This window comes from Haliotis rubra, unplaced genomic scaffold, assembly GCF_003918875.1.
Source record: "Haliotis rubra isolate DU_JTF1 unplaced genomic scaffold, ASM391887v1 Scf13, whole genome shotgun sequence".
Classification (NCBI taxonomy): Eukaryota; Metazoa; Mollusca; class Gastropoda; order Lepetellida; family Haliotidae; genus Haliotis; species Haliotis rubra.
The window spans coordinates 2243400-2263479 of NW_025765225.1; the positions used below are offsets into that span (position 1 = coordinate 2243400).

The 20080-nt window shown below is 40.2% G+C and overlaps 1 protein-coding gene across 4 annotated transcripts in view; it reads left to right on the forward strand.

Annotated features, from left to right (window-relative positions):
- Positions 1-20080, forward strand: part of LOC124267115 (protein stoned-B-like) — a 142397-nt gene that overhangs the window by 99185 nt on the left and 23132 nt on the right. For 3 of the 4 annotated variants that reach the window (XM_046701989.1, XM_046701991.1, XM_046701990.1), the window contains one exon: positions 13990-17856. In XM_046701989.1, coding sequence (XP_046557945.1) covers positions 14010-17856 — 3847 coding nt within the window. In that variant the 5' untranslated portion in view covers positions 13990-14009. Of the gene's footprint in view, positions 1-11121; positions 11291-13989; positions 17857-20080 lie in introns of those variants that run through there. The other variant, XM_046701992.1, reaches the window with a different exon arrangement.

Below are 20080 nucleotides of genomic sequence, written 5' to 3' on the forward strand. Positions count from 1 at the left end.
TGTGTTTCTTTCACATATTTATAATAAAGTTGTCAGACTAATGTATTGGAAGGATATTTTGGAGAAGAACTGAACATTTTATTGATCAAACTAAGCCTCTAATATGCAATCGTCCGACAATAAAAGTTCAGAAATTTCATTATGATTGTAATCCTAAGCTTGTTACTGGAAACATTTATTTTCCTGTCATCCCAAGGGCTTATAAAAGAGGTGAACTGAAGTGACAGCCGTGAAGATAACCAAATAACAGGGAAGTAGTATCTACAGCAGTTTGGTTTCTAGGAAACACAGCCACAAGGGCCATGGCCAGTGAGGAAATATTGAGTTTGCTATTTTCAGAGTACCACCACATCAAGAGCTGTGTTTACAAAACTTGTATCACAAATGCTCAGTGATCAGGCAATAAGACCACTCTGAACATTGATTTTCTTCATCTGTTGAGACTTGGAGTCGTTTGATGTTTTTGGAAGGCAGGTTTGGCAGTAGATTCATCAGAATGTAATCTTAAGAGCCATGGACGTTAAGTGAAATGAACGAAATGATATGGGTTACCAGGTGAGATCTTAAAAACGTTTCATTTTATAGTTGTTTATTACTAGAACTTCCTGAGAGTCAGTTTAATCAAGGCAAGGTTCTCACTCACAAGAATTAAAATTCCTAACTCACTCTGTTCGGTATAGTCTGTCTCACAGTCCCTGAACCACATTATTTTCCCAACTGCCTAGTTCTCCCTGCAATGCTAAAGCCCTAAATGAAGCAAGTCTAGATTTTCCCGACTCACTGGGGCTCCTTTTCAATTTAAATGGGTTTATTTGTTACTATCAGAATTATATATATTCAGGGAATAAGCATTAGTTCGGTAGTGTGTATGTTCTGTACTAGTGCTTTTGGACAAGGTCACAACCCTAACTGCAGTTTCAGCATTACCATCACATAATGACTTCTCTACCTACTGACCGCCTTGATGTTGCTGGAATATTGCTAAAAGCGGTGTAAAACCAAACTCTCAGTCAGTCAGTCTACCTACTGATGAGGGAAAAGGAACCCTTCACACTTGCTGGCACTACAATAATGGAACCAGCTGGGTCTGTCCGTAAGGTGGACAAGGTCACGACCCTAGTTGTTGTTTCAGCCTCAATATCAAATAACTTCTCTGCTTACTGATGAGGGAAAACAATCTGCACACTTGTTGACACTGTGATGACAATGGGACACACACTGATGATAGGTATTCACATTCTATCAACATATACTTTACCACTGTAGTCCCGAAAATTTGAACATCACCATATTCATTAATGAATCAGCTATTCAGGAATATGTGTTTCTATGAACTGGTTTTATGTAATCTTTTGTTAAAAACAAGAAAATGTATGTATGAAGAAAGCCATCTAATTCTTGTCATGATACATATACTGGACAAAATAAGTTAGGGATATTGGCATTTTTATGATTGATATTTTATCAGTGTGACAATGAATAAATGGATCATTATTCATAATTTCAAAATTGACATATATCCCTAACTACTTTTGTCCAATATATAATCTACATATTATGGTACCTAGTGTCCATTTAACTAGAACATGAATCTTAATTTAGGACAGGGTAACACAGCAGATATTCCATATACAGTTGGAATACATTATGTTTCCCACATAACGAGGACTCTGTGTTTTGTCTGACTGACTGATATTTCCGCCAGCGTTCATTACTGTAAGGTTCTACTTTCATCATGCTTTTCACTTCAATTAATCAACATCTTTGTATTCCACCAGTGTAAATTATACATATTATTTTGCCATAAACCATTTCTGTATGATTAGAAGTTCATGCAAGATAAATCACTCACAGTGCATGTATTAATCAAGTTGTCAGAACCAGTAATACCAATTTCCCCTTCCATGTTACAGGAAGGAATTATTCTCAACAATGTAATGTGACAAGATGGTAAAACCACAACCATGATGTATTAAAAAGTGCATATATCCTTTGTTGATGTGTAGGGGTGGGTATTGCAGAGAATTTTCATATTGCGATATATTGCGATGCAAAAGCATATATTGCGATATGCATTGCAATATATTGCAAGAAGTTCTTTTTTTTAACAAAAAAACCCTACTTATGATCGAATTAATGCTTGATTGATATAGCAAAAACACAAAAAATGACTATGCTTGATTAAGCTTTAATAAAAATATAAACAATAGTTGCCACAAATAAAAAAGGAAAGGAAGAATTAAAAAAACAGAAACATCCGAAGATTGTTACGAAGTTTTCCAAATGCATGTCAAAATACCGGTTTTCGATCAGTGTATCGCAATATGTATCGTTTTCATGTCTGAACCGGTAAATACCGGTAAACCGGTTATATTGCGCAGCCTTATTGATGTGTCACCAGTTCTGTATACACTCATCAGATTTGTCCAGCTTGAATTCAGGGTGGTGGGGTAGCCAAGTGGTTAAAGCATTTGCTCGTCGTGCAGAAGACCCGGGTTAGATGCTCCACATGGGTACAATGTGTGAAGCTCTTTTCTGGCTCTGCCGTGATATTGATGGAATATTGCTGAAAGCAGCGTAAGCCTAAACTCACTCACTCACTTCACTCACTCCATCATGAATTCAATGTTCAGGTGAGGATTCACCTCACAAAACAATAGTTATAATACAACTAGGAAACTTGTACATACATAGTGATCATCTCAACTTATCATTATCCTTTGTTATCATGTTGTGTTTTTAATTAAAGAATAAAGTTTGTGTTTATTTTGATGTCACCCTCAGCAATAATCCAGCTGTACTGTGGCAATCTGTATATAATCGAGTCTGTATCAGACGATCTGTTGATGGACGTGATGGGCATCGATCTGTGCAGGCGTGTTACGATGACATGCATGAACCAAGTCCGGGAGTCTGACCACCCAATTCCATAAAAACCTCTTCACAGATTTCAAAGATTGCATTCCAACTTGAATCTTCGTGGGGCAGAGATTAATAAATCATTTTAATTGCCCATGCCATCTAGAAGTATGTTACTCAATTTTCCGATGTTTTGCAGTTACAGATTGCCAACATAGAGGCTTTTGAAAATTCTGAAGGGAGTGTCATGCTTTGTTAACATATACTGACCGATACAGATTTGTGCAAAGGATGTTTCCATGTATGAAATGTAATTTTACAAAAGTTACTACAATTTGTTTTAGAATATGAAAAAAGAAACCAATGTCAGGTGACGTTAGTTACCCAATAAAAACCACAATGGCTGCCTGTATGTCGTTATATTACATGTTATGTGGAAAGAGTAGGTTGTCCCAGCCGTCTAATACCAACTCACTCACACGCAGCATGTACAAACTCTGCTGCTGCAGCCTCCTGCCTTAGACACTGTGTGTAATGGCAGTCATTATGGCATGTAATTACTCTCTATTCATCTTGAAAGATGCGATCCCTGTTGCGTCAATCATCCATCATTTAGCCGGACGAGGATAGTGGTCGTTGGCTAGGCATTGATTTTCTGGCTGGTATGTGCCTTTGGTTTTGTACACCTACTGCTGCATATATTGTGGAACAAGGTCAAGACTAGCACAAGGTGGGAGGTTGAACACAGAGTGTGGGTGGTGGTGGTGGTGGTGGTGGTGGTACTGGTGGTTAGAGGGATGTCTACAAGGGCTATGTACATTATGTGGCAAAGTCAGAACTTGAACATATGGGAGGTTGAAAATAGAGTGTTGGTGGTGGTGGTTAGAGTCACGGATGTCTACAAGTTCTATGTACATTATGTGGCAAGGTCATGACTTATAGAAATGGGAGGTGGTGATGGTGGTGGTGAGAGTAACGGATGTCTTTAATGGCTATGTACATTGTGTGGCAAGGTCAGCACTAGTACAAGGTGGAAGGTGGAAAATAGGAGTGTGGGTGATGGTGATGGTGATAGTGGTGGTGGTTAGAGTCACGGATGTCTACAAGTTCTATGTACATTATGTGGCAAGGTCATGACTTATAGAAATGGGAGGTGGTGATGGCGGTGGTGAGAGTAACGGATGTCTTTAATGGCTATGTACATTGTGTGGCAAGGTCAGCACTAGTACAAGGTGGAAGGTTGAAAATGGGAGTGTGGGTGATGGTGATGGTGATAGTGGTGGTGGTGGTGGTGAGAGTAACAGATGTCTTCAATGGCTATGTACATTGTGTGGCAAGGTCAGCACTAGTACAAGGTGGAAGGTTGAAAATGGAGTGTGACAGTGATAGTGGTGGTGAGGTAATGGATGTCTTCAAAGGCTATGTATATTGTGTGGCAAGCAGATGTCTTCAATGGTGGCAAGGTCAAGGTGGAAGGTTGAAAATGGGGAGCGTGGGTGATGGTGATAGTGGTGGTGGTGAGAGTAACAGATGTCTTCAATGGCTATGTACATTGTGTGGCAAGGTCAGCACTAGTACAAGGTGGAAGGTTGAAAATGGGAGTGTGGGTGATGGTGATGGTGATAGTGGTGGTGGTGGTGGTGAGAGTAACAGATGTCTTCAATGGCTATGTACATTGTGTGGCAAGGTCAGCACTAGTACAAGGTGGAAGGTTGAAAATGGGAGCGTGGGTGATTGATAGTGGTGGTGGTGAGAGTAATGGATGTCTTCAATGGCTATGTACATTGTGTGGCAAGGTCAGCACTAGTACAAGGTGGAAGGTTGAAAATGGGAGTGTGGGTGATGGTGATAGTGGTGGTGGTGAGAGTAATGGATGTCTTCAATGGCTATGTACATTGTGTGGCAAGGTCAGCACTAGTACAAGGTGGAAGGTTGAAAATGGGAGTGGTCAGGGGCATAGCTATCATTAAAAAAAACAGCCCAGGCTTACACAGAATTGTTGCTGAAAAGGTTGGACAAGCCCTCAATGCTATCTAAATATGAAGCTTTCGAACCTATCGGGCTTGTTACACACAAAAATTGGCTTGCTGCACACCTGGTGGTGGTGGAGGTGGTGGTGGTAAGAGTAATGCTGCAAGGACTATGTACATTATTTGACAAAGTCAGGACTACTACAAAGTGGGAGAGGTCAACTAATAAGTGTGTTGGAGGTGGTGGTGGTGGTGGAGAGTAATGCTGCAAGGACTATGTACATTATTTGACAAAGTCAGGACTACTACAAAGTGGGAGAGGTCAACTAATAAGTGTGTTGGAGGTGGTGGTGGTGGTGGTGGTAAGAGTAATGCTGCAAGGACTATGTACATTATTTGACAAAGTCAGGACTACTACAAAGTGGGAGAGGTCAACTAATAAGTGTGTTGGAGGTGGAGGTGGTGGTGGTGGTAAGAGTAATGCTGCAAGGACTATGTACATTATTTGACAAAGTCAGGACTACTACAAAGTGGGAGAGGTCAACTAATAAGTGTGTTGGAGGTGGTGGAATGAATGTATACAAGTGCTATGTCAGGACAAGTACCTGACTAGAAGCTGACTATACTGTTTGAATGGTTATAATGGATGCCAACACTTGTTGCATACATCACGCAGCATGGATGACAACTGGCAAGTAGCTGGAGAAATAGGATAGAGAGTGCAGATAAGAGTGGTTGGGGCAGTAGATACCAGGATCTGCTGCCCACAATATTTGCAAAGGCCAGACTAGTTACCAGTAACACTAGTCTGTATAGTACATCGCATTTGTGAATGTGAGAGGAGATTTAGCACTAAATCGATCAGATTCACCACTCTCATATGTGTAATGCATTATGCAGCAAGGTCAGCACCAGTAAATACTGCCAGATGTTCAGTATAGATTTCAACTGCGTAGTGTTTCCCTATGCATGCATGCCCCGGTGCATGCCCCAGATTAGTGTAAAGTCCCAGGGTAGATTATGGAGTAGGGGTGGCAGTAGGGGTAGCAGTGGCTCTTGCTATGGTAATGAATGCCCATTATGCATATATTTTGTAGCAAGGTCAGAACTCCCTAACAAGTGGGAGAGACCAATTAAGGTAAGTGTGCAGAGTTTGGTTTGGTGTGGGTTGGGTACATAATATATGCCTGTATGGGCTTATGTCATTTTTATGGAAAGAAAGAAAGTGGTGTAAGATTTGAACCAGTGGAAAATCTAGGTTTACTTCATTAAGGGGGTGGGGTGGTGGTGTAGCCTAGTGGTTAAGGCGTTTGCTCGTCATGCCATGAAGATCTAGGTTCGATTCCCCCACATAAGGCACAATGTGTGAAGCCTATTTCTGGTTTCCCCCGCTGTGATATTGCTGGAATATTGAAATATGATGATGCAAGGACTGTGAGACAGATTAGACAGGCTTCACCGGGCCTAGTGAATGTCAGCATCATACCCATGCTTGTTGATTTCACCTGCATCACATTGGGTTTCCACCAACATTAAGATGACACATCCCAAATTTACTTTCATGCAGTTTAAAGTGGATCAACCCATCTCACTCACTGACTCAGTCTCACTCACTTACTCACTCACTCTACCCATGAAGACTAGGTTAGAATTGGTCTTCAGTAACCCATGCTTGTCGTAAGAGGTGACTCATGGGATCGGGTGGTCAGGTTCGCTGACTTGGTTGACACATGTCATTATATCCTAATTGTGTAGACCAATGCTCATGGTCACTGGATTGTCTGGTCCAGACTCGTTTATTTACAGATGGCCGCCATATAGCTGGAATATTGTGGAGTGCAGTGTAATACTAAATTCACTCACTCACTCACTCACTCATTCACTCACTCACTCACTCACTCATACTGGTCACCTCTAGTGACTGGTACGAGTGACTGCTTGTTAAGTCTGTGGTGCAGTGTTTATGCTAATTCTGCATACATGTTTTGGGTCACAGAAGTTGTGGTTGAGGAGTGGAAAGGATGTGTCTGACTGGATGGTATGAAATATCTGTAACGTTGAATATAATGGGGAATGTAGCCAGCCTACATCTTGGGGTGGCATTCCAGTTTGTTCATGTAGGATAGATGGGATAGTGCCTCAATGGGGTGGAGATGACAAGGAGTCAATATGTCCCATGAGACTGATGGTATGGGTTTCTTTCCTCCATTGTTTGTAGGAGAAAATAATGGTAATGTCAAACGGGAAGCAGGCCAGGAGGGATATTCCAAAATACCAATTTCTGCCTAAGTAATGCATTACGCAGGAAATATCCGAAAATCAATTGATGCATAATTTGTCTTTTGAATAGTTGCCTCGAGAGCACCGAAGTCAAATTAAGCTTGTATGAGTCTGAATGCCTGACTTAGTGGTAATATTCTGGTGAAGGTTTTTGTCAAAGATTAACCTAAATAGCGTGCACAAGTACCAAACACCATCTTAGAATTAGCAAATATTTACATCACAATTCAAAGCAGCAGAGGCTCTGTCATGTTGTTTATTAGTAGTTTATTAAAGAGGCTTAGAACTGGACTTTTTGGCACTAGTTTTGACACAAGGTATTTAGTGTTTCCATGTAGCTTTGTTGTGGTTGTAATGTTAAAGTAATATGTAGCATTGTCATGGTGTCTGAGGTAATGTGTCCCCATGCATCTTTGTCATGGTGTCTGAGGTAATATGTGTCCCCATGCATCTTTGTCATGGTGTCTGTGGTAATATGTGTTCCGATGCATCTTTGTCATGGTGTCTGTGGTAATATGTGTCCCCATGCATCTTTGTCATGGTGTCTGTGGTAATATGTGTTCCCATGCATCTTTGTCATGGTGTCTGTGGTAATATGTGTCCCCATGCATCTTTGTCATGGTGTCTGTGGTAATATGTGTTCCCATGCATCTTTGTCATGGTGTCGGAGGTAATGTGTGTCCCGATGCAGCTTTGTCATGGTGTCTGTGGTAATATGTGTTCCCATGCATCTTTGTCATGGTGCCTGTGGTAATATGTGTCCCAGTGCATCTTTGTTATGGTGTCTGAGGTAATATGTGTCCCCATGCTGCCTTGTCATGGTGTCCAAGGTATACGCATGGATGTTTCCAGGCATCTTTGTCATGGTGCCTGTGGTAATATGTGTCCCAGTGCATCTTTGTTATGGTGTCTGAGGTAATATGTCCCCTTGAAGCCTTGTCATGGTGTCTTAGATAATGTCCCCATCTCTCTCCCCTCCCCTTCCCAATGAAGCCTTGTTATGGTTACAGTGGTTAAAGAAGACCCCATGCTGCTTTGTCATGATGAATCCTCTTCAATTTGGGACATGGAAATTAATATCTGTTGTGTCCACTGTGTTTAACAATACATGCATGATACCATGATGTAATTCTGTTGATTAACTGGTGTATGGTTGCCCCTGACAAGCTACACCAAGCTGAGCCCTGTTGGCAGGTGCCTGGTCTCTTGCATACACTCACCGCCTAAAAATATCTCACATATTATTTATTGAGTACATGTCAGGGAACCAGGCGTCCAATATCTGTATGCCATCTCATCAGCATAAATCGTTGATATCCAGTACACAGGGTAGTAACGACTGGTGCCCGATGTACCAGTGACATTACATTTGATCAGCGTATCATTGACCAGTCCAATATCCTTACACAATAACCAGATCAGTTCGCCATTCATGTCAGACACCGGCCCACATTTCCCCACCATCCACATTCTGATCATGGTCAAGGATTTTCTGCCTTGTGTGAATTTGAGGCTAAACCTTAATTAATGTATAAACATGGTGTAACAGCATAGGTGCACAACCCATTGCTGACTTTTCCAAGCCAACCACAATCTTTGCTGCCTACAGTAAGCTCTAAGGGTCACGCCCTTCACAGGTCACCTTGCTTTCAAGCAGACTTGTCAGAGCCCAGTTTTGATGGTAAATGTTGAAAATTGCCAGCTATTGTACGGAATTATCTTTTGAGAACAGGAGCAGGTTTGAATCTAATGCATGGTGCAATAGATATGATGAAAAGATATTCTTGTCTTTTTCGGCGTGTGACACCCTGGAACAGCCCTACCCATTTGATGGTACTTCTCCCACAGTCAAGCAGTTACTCTTTTTGGGTTTGCCGGGCAGCTTTGGATACTGATGTCTCACCTCTACATTACTTGTATTTTGTACACTCAATTTGTCATTGTGTCTTTTCATTGAAATACTCTCTCCAAAGCATTTTTACAAGTGTGCTTAGATCAAGTGCTTCAGTTATTGTTAGTTCCCAAATAGGCACATACACTTCCACTGACACATACATCACCGGTTGTTCATGCATGATGTGAAATTGCATTGTGATTTGATGTTGCATTCAGATGCATTGCTACAGTATTATAGAGAGAGAGCGATTTATTTGCATATGAGGCCATACGACCTACAGTACAACATAGTTCATAATATAGTTGTTGAGTTACCAAATGTGTACATAGTATGGATCGAAGAAACGAGTTTGCTAACAATCTTTCGCAGAGTAAACATATTTAAAAATAGAAAATTCACAGAGTTGTTGATGATATTAATATCAGAAGATGTACAGAGACTAAGAATGGAGACGTAATGCCCACTTGATGACTTTGGACATAATATATTTGCATACAAGATCATACTACCTACGGTACAAAATAGTACATAATATAGTTATTGAGTTACCAAATGTGTACATAGTATGGAACGAAGAATCATGTTTGCTAACAATGTTTCTCAGAATGAACATATTTCAAATATTTCACAAAGTTGTTAATGATATAATATCTACAGATGTACGGATTATAAATGTTAACCGGAACAACAGCCATATTCAAATCATTACTTTGCTTATATACTGTCAGTGGTGTATATTTCATGATGTAGATTTGTGTGGAAAGGTAATAAAGACAGATGTAATTTGAATCAACAAATATTGAGTGCCTTGTTGAAAGTTAGTCAGACATCATATATGAATCATCATGGTTTGGGCATGATGTGGGAAGGGTGATAAAACATATGAATATACAATTTACAGATATACGTTATCCTGTAAGTGCCTTTGCATGTTCGATGTAGTCTTGTTGGGATTGAGTGTCAGAGGTGGTACACAGTTCCTGATCCAGTTACGTCCCTGCCTAGTTGGTATGGTTTGAGATACATGTAGTCAGAAGCTGGAGACTCCACCAGTATGTAATTTCAGACTCAACCAGTGAATTTGCACAAGCTACAAATTAACCATGCTTTCATAGATGGTTATTCCCATTGGCATAGTATCAGAAGCATGCCACTGTGATATTAATTTTCATCGAGTCATGTGGTTAGGGCATCAGAGGTGTATATGTTGGTGCCATGGCTTGTAATGCTTCAGACAGTCTGGAGCAGGGTTTCAGCACATTGCCACCGAGTCAGCAATGTGGAAGGTGTTGATGACTTTGCACCATCATTGTGTCATAGCCCATACTGAAGTTGCAACACTGATGGAATCATGCTTGTCACCAGTGCATTGACGGATCAGTAGTAAGCAGGTTAGATTATCAAGGAAGAACTCTCGGCTACCATTTGCCGAATCCTTGGAACCAATGAGGCCAATCATTGACAGGTGAAACAATATTTCATCCAATTTTATGGAAAGTTTGCTTACAGGCTAGGGCAACAGGCTTATGAGTCTAATCTGTAAGCTCAGCACAGTGCTTGTGAAGGACAAGAGGTTGTGTGGGAGAGGAGATCGGCTTCATTCTACGAAAGGTATTGATTTTCCCCGACTTATTCGTCAACCTAAGCTTTGCTCCCGGCTTGAAGTATTCTCATTATAACCAGATCGACTCTGTGCTGAAAACAACGCAATATTCAATCCACAGATTCAAAATGGTTCACACACAGTCAGTGGTTTAATAATTCATTCTCCCCTTCATAGCAATGACAGATTAGACATTCTGGTCACTTCAACTCAATATATTTTATTCAAATTCCCATTCATAATAATGAAGTCCAACTGAGAGATTCACTATTATATGCAACATTAGCCTTTCCCTTCCATCTATCAAGGATTTTTTACTTAGAACATCAATATGGTGTTCCCAATGGACTTCTTTTACAACACTACAACAGTGATCCAAATTTGGAAATTATCGTAAATCTTGTGCTGCACAAGTCATGTGACCAACGCAAGCTGCGATTCCAAGTTCCGGCTGACACGATAGAAACATGGTGGTTGTGACAACACGCTGGATGCTGACTCTTTTCTAGAGTGACATCTAGTGCCATCACGCCTCAAAATTCCACCTACCACTTCTAACTTCCTGCAAACTCTCTACCAATCACTCACTGGCACTGTGTTAATGTCCTCCACAACGTCTGTCAGCATTCGCAAGCAGTTGGATGAAATTCCATTGGTGCCTACATTGGTTGTAGTAGTAAGGTAGGCTTGTGGTTAGGGTTTTTAATTTTTTTGTGTCATTACTGTTTCTGTACTTGCACACTTAATATGAATGTGATTGTCCATGGATTACTGAAGGAGTGATCATGTATAACGAATGTGTCTTTGTGGAGCGGGGGAATGAGGTTAAAAGCAAGCGTTAATGATCTGTGGTGGTTGTGAAGTATAGATTATTACCATAGCATATGTGTGGTTCCCAAGCAATGTCGTGATTAGCATAAGATGTATTATTGATTGTTTCTAAGTGTTGCTGTTAAATCTTGTAATAATTTTATCATCTATTGGTAGATAAATATATGTGACACGTGTATGTCCAGTGTTCTCCAGCTGGATTGGTACAGTTGAGACTGATATTCTAGGACCAGTGGATTCTGGTGAGACAGAAATAGTCCTTCATTATCAAAACAATTTTACATGTATCTTCAATTTATGTGTTACAAAGGACTATGTGAGTTCAGCAACCATATCATGTATTAAGTGAATTTATGGTAAGTAACAGACACTTTGCCAAAGCAAAACTTATCATTTTTTGGCCAGCCTTGCTGAAGTAATGATGCTTCAGCCAAACTTAAAAACCTGAATTTCTGTTTGCCCGAAACTCTATCTAATGTGAGATACATTGTGTTCGGTACAATATGTTCCTTGTGGTACAGATAGAACATCTGTACTTGAGAGACAGCTTGATGTTATTTGAAAGTCGTGTAATTTATTGAGTGGAATGCTGTTAGCATTTTTCTGAATCAACCTTGCACATGCCTACCGGTATACACAATACATACATAATTAATATTAAAATATATTTTCTTTTTAATGAAGATGACATCTGTCACAGCCTTTTAATATTGTTGACCTCATTAGGTGACAACTTTCATTAATATTATTTTGCTATTTCATTTTGAAGATTCTTCAGAAAAAGGTGGAATTTTCTTCTTCTGATTATATACTTCTGTGATCGTAGTAAAACCCTATTTATTGGGCTGTACTGTAATAGATTTTGTGTTTTAATCCAGTAGCTGCTAATTTTTTAGATGTGAAAGAAAATTGTACTCATTTACCCTTCATGCTCTTTTTAATTGTCAGTACATAATTAAATGGCATTCACGCTTTGTATTTGCATCTAGTTGTGTTTTATGAGCAACCTGTGCAATGACCTTGACAATGGTATTCAATTACTCTTTTTATATATATTTTATATTAAAATTTAGGAGTGGAACCGAACTACACATGTTGTTAATTCCATTATTCCAGCAGAAACATTAATTGTTCAGTCTTTCATCGACATCTGTCAGTAATCACAATCTGTATTTAGAACCATTCATCTTTTTAGCAAGAACCTTTTCTCCTGAACCTGTTTTGGAGGTGGATTACATTTGCTTGGGTTACAGTCAATGTTTTACCATTTTTCAATGCAAGGGAAACCTGTTTGTGTGTGATCAATATGTTGTTTTTAACTTGTTGGCATTAACCAGATGTCTGTTATTGCAATGGTGCTCAAAAATGGTCTTTCATCCAGCACAGGGAAATGGAGCTGGCATACCACAATTCAAGAACCTATCAGCTTGGTGGTCACCTTTGTGTGCAATAACAATCAATAGGGAAATGTTACTCAGCTTATTCTGTCATAAAAAAGCCTAAAAACCTCGTAATACTTGCTGACGTTGTTCAATATCTGGAGTTGACAGAGAGGGGAATAATTGAATAATCGCCATTGATGCGCATACAGGGGTTTGCCAGAAAGCATCACAGTTTACAATCCCCCTTGTATTTTGGGGATGATATGAAAATTAACAAGAACTCTGTCCTCATTGCCATGACAACAGAGCAGTGTTCCTCAAGAGATCATTTGTATTTTGAAAAGAAGTCATATTTAGGAAGAAACCATACTTAGGAGCTTTAGATGAAGGTAGTGAGTTGCTGTTTAACTCTTGGATATTTTCACTTGAGTGATGATTTTGTCATTGGACTGGAATGCAAGCTATGGACATATTCTTATATTATTTAGTGACAATATTTGAGCTCTGACTGAGGATATTGATAGACTGAATACAGTCATGCAAACAATAGTGTTTAGGCTGTTCAAACAATTTTAAACATATCTGCTGACTTACTTGAGGTGTTTTTTCCTAACTGAACTGCCCTAACTGAACAGCCAAGGTGTTTTATTGTCATACAGGAGCATGGCTATAGAATGGACATACCATCCACCCATCACATTGTATCATGTGTTATTTGAAAGTAGTTATGTTTTGAATCTATTTGTAATTTGCATTCTTATTCATATTATTTCCTAGGATGTCAGTTTTGTTTGTCTTATGGTTTATCATCTTTTCGACATTCAAGAAAATCTCTTCCCCTGAATTCATGAAAAAACGTATGTGCACAGAGCCGAATGATATAGGTGATGACTTGAAAACTCTTTACCCTGGTTATTGGTTTGCCTTCATACCCCAGTGATGTACAACATGGCTGTTGCATTTAACCGCTGGTGGGTTGGTCCAAGATCTGATTGATATAGTGGGAATATTGGCGACTGAGACTTAACTGTCACTCACCAACTGCAAACACAGAAGAGAAAGAGATTGGCAATTATTTTAATATTTCTCAAGAAATGAATTATTATTTTGGGGTATAGATGTGAACATTTCTGTCATGTGAATTAAAATTATATATTTGTTTTTCAGGTTGATCCTTTTGTCTAGAGATGTCCACTGGATCCTGGGATGAATCATCAAATTTGGTCCCAGATCTACCCTCGCCGATCACAACTGATAAAGATGACGTCTTTGACAAAGCAGAAACAGCTTCAGCCAAACCCAATGTAGAAAGCCCAAAGAGTAAAGGATCACACTTCAAAAGCAGCAGTCCATTCAAAAAAGCCAAAGCTTCAAAAGGTCTGGGTTTTCTCATTCGAGCATCTCAAGGGGCACATAGAAAGAATAAATCTCCATCTAAATCACCTTCTAAGTCCCCATCAAAGTCACCTTCTAGAGAAAATTTAACCAAAGAATTAGCAGAGGATGAAAAGGTTGATGAAACAGTTAAATCAAAATCAGAACACTGGCAGGCTTTCCTGCAGATGCAAGATAGAATCAAAACTAATGTATTGAAAACACAAACAAGTTTAGGGAAGTTAGCTTCAGGTCGTATTTCACCATCTGGTCGCATTTCTCCATCTAAAGCTGAAAAACGTGATTCAAAAGATTCTTCATCGGTTTCATGGACTCAGTTTGATAATTCAGAAGCATTGTCATCTGAAGAGCCTGAACAACATGATGTTGAAGAATTGATGTCAACAGAGTTAAATGGGAATGAAAACGAAAATGATCTCTCTGCTCTCATAGCCCATCCAGGGAAAGACCTACCTCATCTAAAAATCACTCCTGTACACTCTCCTAGTCGCTCACCCCAGCCGCCCTACAGCAGTAGACGGTCAAGCATGGAGCAAGAAAACCTTACAGATATTCTGGAGTTTGAGAAACCAGTAATATCTGTTCCTCATCCGCCTACTCCAGCGGAGGAAGATCTGCTGGGCTTATCATTTACAGATGACACCAATGCAAATATACAGCCTCAGAGTCAAGTCTACGTCAATGAAGACCTCTTGGGACTTGGAGACTTTCTTAGTCATCCCACTTCACCCTCTAAGGTCCAAGTAACCACTCAAGATACTGGAATGTCTGACTGGTTCTTGGGCTGCTCAACAAACCAAAGCAGTGCCCAGTCTTCACTATGTTCTAGTCCCCTGTCCTTTGATCAGGACTTCCTCAATGAGCAGGATCAGATGGTTCCAGAGAGCACCGCAGTGTCAGATCTAGCTCGCAGCCTGGTGGATGACTTCCTACAATGGGGAGTAGAGCAAGTAAGCAAAGAGCAAGAACAGACTGCTGGATCTGCAAACCCCTTCAAGTCAGAAGGAATACTTCCACCAAAGGATCCTGCTGCCCCAAAGAAGAAGGCTGTCAGTTTTGATCCCTTTGGAACTGTTCATACAGAAGAAATTGATGGTATATGGGGTTCTGTTGGAAATCGTCACAAATCAAGTGATAAAAATCCAATTGATACTCTTGATCCATTTGCACCACAAAAAGAACCTACTACCAGTGATTTGCCAGAAACCAAAAGTACAAAGCCAACAATTTCATTCAGTGATGATGCTTTTGGAGAACCAAGTTCAATGAGTGACCAAAGTGGGTTTGGTGATTCCAGTGGGTTTGGTGTTGAACAGACAACAACAGCCTTTGGTGATCAATCTGCAGCTTTTGGTGACCAGAGAGCAGCTTTTGGAGACCAATCGACAGCTTTTGGTGAACAGTCTACCACACTTGCTGACCAATCTGCAGCTTTTGGTGTTCAATCTACAGCTTTTGGTGACCTCTCTGCAGCATTTGGGGAAACAAATCCTGCATTTTCAGATCAAAGTCAACCACAGACCACCGCTTCATCTAAGAACCCATTCATGATGGATACATCAAGTGATCAAGCTTTTGATTCAGTACAGTCAAAACCTCAGGTGTCATTCCAGCAAGATATGGATTTTGATGATGATTTCTTTGTAAAGCGTACGACATCTGCCCCAACTGTTGACATCTGGGGCGATGGAGGATCTGTTACTCAAACTGCTAATCCATTTCAGGATGATCTCTTTACAACTGCAAGTATTCCAACCCAAGCAGCCAGTGAAAAGCTTGATCAACTTGATGCCAAACCCAAAAATCCTTTCCTGACAGCTAGTTTTGAAAACATTGCTGCAGAGGCAAAGAAAGCTAATCCATTTTTTTCAGATGATGCATTTGGTGTGACAAATACAAACACAGATTCTGGAACAGGTGCAGCTGACTTCCTGTTTGGGGCAGGTTCAGCACCAGCAGCTCCAGCACCAGCACAAAACACTGACTCAACTGACATATTTGACCCTTTCAAGACAATAATTGATGGTGAACACCCAGATGATGTACCTGGGGGTGGCCTCGGCCCTGTGTCCAACAACCCACAACTCAATAACTCAACATATGACAATCTTGACAAGTTTGACAATGACAATGATAATGAGAAGGACACCTTCATGCTTGAAATCAAATCTCTTGATTCTGTCCAAACTGTTTCTACTGGCCCTCCTCCTGCTTTGCCTCCACCACCTAAACCACCAAAATCCCCACAAATGCCCATGAGAGAAAACCCTTTTGACAGAGACTCTCCTCCTGAGGAAAACTTTGCCAAGTTTCAGGTGATGGAAGAGGAGACTCCCAAAGCAAAGGAACAGCGAGATGTTCTCCAGAGCATGTCAACTGAAAGCAGCACTCCCGAGGAAGAAGACAAATTTGGGCCGATAGAAGAATTCAATCCCAAGTTTGAAAGGGATGGCTGGAAGTTAATGCTGAGGCAACCAACAAAGAAAAAGCTAGCTGGAAACAGATTTTGGAAAACTGTGTTTGTTAGGCTCTGTAAACCTAAAGATGGTGGGCTTCTGTTAAAAATCTATAATGATGAAAGTGACAATGAACCTGTGCAGGAGCTGCCTCTTCAGCCATGTTACTCCATATCTGAAACAGCACTGCAACAGTTTGATCAGTTTGGCAAAATCCATACTGTCAAAATTCAATATGTATTTTACAGGGAAAGAGTTGGAATAAGACCAGAGAGGATTACACCTTCATTTGTGCGTAAGCCGAAGCCAACCATGATACTAGATCATGCACCTCAAGTGTCTGAACTTTTGAAATTTGGCAGTTTAAGTAAGGATGACTTGAGGACATTTGTGTGGGAAATTGAAGATGCTTTCATGAAACTAGAAGCTCATAGAGAAAAGACCTTGTCCTATAACAAGGATGAGGTTCAGGCTGAGGTCTGGGATGAATACAGAGCTGTCATCAACAAAGAAGGTCATGTTGAGGCTCAGAAGGCAAGAGTTAGAGTTTTCTTTCTGGCATTTGCTACTGGCATGCCATCTTGTGAGCTGGGAATGAACGACCGGAGGCGAAAGGGTAGAGAAGTAGTGGGAAGGTATGACATTATTCCTGTTAAAACTGAGGATTGGATTAGAATAGAGGACCCAGAGTTTCACTGTTCTGTTGACTTGGATGAATTTGACAGAACAAACACTCTGAAATTTCATCCCTTAGATGCATGTCAGTTTGAACTTTTACGGTTCCGAATACGCCCTAAAGAAAACCGTGAACTTCCAATGCAAATGAGAATCCAACAGATTTTGAAAGGTCACCATTTTGAAATTAGGTGTGACATGTTAGTGACTGGATACCATGCAAACAGCAAAAAACATGGACAGTTCCCATGTGAGGATATTGAAATCCGATTCCCAATACCAGAGCCATGGATTTACCTGTTTCGTTATGAGAAGAGGTTTGGATATGGCTCTTTCAAAGCAACAGCTCGCAAACCTGGCAAGATCAAGGGATTAGAACGCCTCACTATGATGGCTCAAGGGGCTCTCACTCCAACCATCATGGAAGCATCAGTCGGCAGTGCTAAATATGAGCATGTGTACAAATCAGTTGTTTGGAGGATTAGCAGGCTGCCAGAAAGAAATCATGGTAAGATTTTACTGAATTTATACTTACTATTAATCGCTTGAAGGGGCAGTAAGGAAGCCTAATATTTAAAGTGTTGTTTGTCATGCCGATGACCTGGGTTCGATCCTCTGCATGGGTACAATGTGTGAAGCTTATTTCTGGTGTCCCCTGCCTTGATATTGTTGGAATATTTCTAAAAGGGCGTGAAACTACTACTCACTCACTACTACTACTAATAATAATATTAATAGCTTGAAGGGATGGTGGGGTTGCCTGGTAGTTAATGTGTTGCTTGTCATGCAGAAGACCAGGGTTGAATCCCCCGCATGGGTACAACGTGTGAAGCCTATTTCCCGTGTCCCCTGCTGTGATAATGCTGGAATATTGCGAAAAGCTCCACAACACCATATTCACTCACTCTCACACTCACTTGTTAATCATTTGATGGAATATGTTTCCATTTGAAATAAGATTCAGGTTTTGTGGTTCACCCTGTGTCATCGTTCTCATTTATCATTAATCAAGAATGCCTTGCAAAACTGCTTTTTCTCAGAGCAGATCCAGAACTTTGATCACAAACCTCAAACAAGGGACTAGGCTTGGGTCAATGGGCCATCCCAGCAAGTTGGATTGTTTTCATTCAGTTATTTCCATTGTTATAGGATACAATATTCGGTTGCCTTAACTGATTCTTTTTAGACCTTTAGTCAGTGCACTGTGGATCATTAGCACATTGGGTAAACATATATACATGCACTTGGAAACCAAAAGGTGTGTGAATTTGATCATTTTGAAAGTATTATAATAATAATAATTAAGTCTGTTACGATTCACTCGCATATTCGGTGAATCGAACTGAAGCCCTTCATGAATTCAGTTCGTTATTCGTGGTCACCAGAACCGAATATTAACGAATATTTAAAAAAATTTAAGGGAAAATGTTTTACTTGAAGCCTTAAGTCCATTTTCAAAGTGAGATATGGAGTTATGGAATATGTACTAGCCTTGCAGTAGTGCAAGTCATGTTAGTTTGCCAAGGCTGCACATGGTACTGTCGACTATAACTATTACATACCAAATTTGAGTGTCATGGGATCACTGGTTATTGGTGTGACAAATCAAAACTGTCAACATGGGCCTTCCATATTGTACATCAATCACTTAACTACAATATTGTATTCGTGAATAATTATTCGTATTCGTTACCCAATATTCATGATACATATCATATTCACCACATAGCGTATTCGTTGCAGCCCTAATAATAATACAGTGTATTTGTAGAGCTCCAAGCTCCATGCACTTTTTCATGCTCAAAGCACTACAACTTTTGTTACAATCTGATTATTATTACCCAGGATAACCCTAACTGCCTGTGAAGTGCTAGAAGGTTATAGTCACATGACTTATCCCACCGGGTACCCATTTTTCTGCTGGGTGAACAGAGGCAATTTTGAACAAACTCACTTGCCTAAGGTGAGACCACATGTATCACATGTGTTTGTTTGTGGGGCAGGACTGAAGTCCTAGAAACTCTCAGGAGTCAAGCTGCCAAACATGGTCACCCATTATCCAAGCGAAGTATTCGTTATAAGATCATAATAATTATCAACCATCTTTCATCATGGAAACACTTGTGAATATTCGGGTTAGAATTGATCTTCAGTAACCCATGCTTGTCCGTAAGAGGCGACTAACGGGATCGGGTGGTCAGGCTCGCTGACTTGGTTGACACATGTAATCATATCCCAGTTGCGTAGATTGATGATCATGCTGTTGATCACTGGATTGTCTGGTCCAGACTTGATTCTTTACAGACTACCATCATATACCTGAGTGTGGCGTAAAACTAAACTCACTCACTCATTGAAACAGTAGACAAAATAAAAAATTGCCTATGCATATATCACCATGAATTTTGTATTCAGCAAATATGTGTTATAAGTGCAGTCATACACCATGAATACTGGCTTGCATATACTCATGAATCTCAATGCATGTCTGGTGAATACATGGGGCCTGTTTACAATCCTGAAAGTTCTATAACTGGCTTACATTATGCACATCCCATAGCCGCCATATGTCACTGCAGTCAGATATTGTTGTGTGTGTACTATGATGCAGGTACAGAGCATGTCTGTTGGGCAGTAGCAGATGTTGAAAATTGGTGCATATATGGAATATCTTTTGTGGTGTTTATTGCAAAATTTAATCTATATTGTTGCAAATGTTGTTCAGTCGAAAA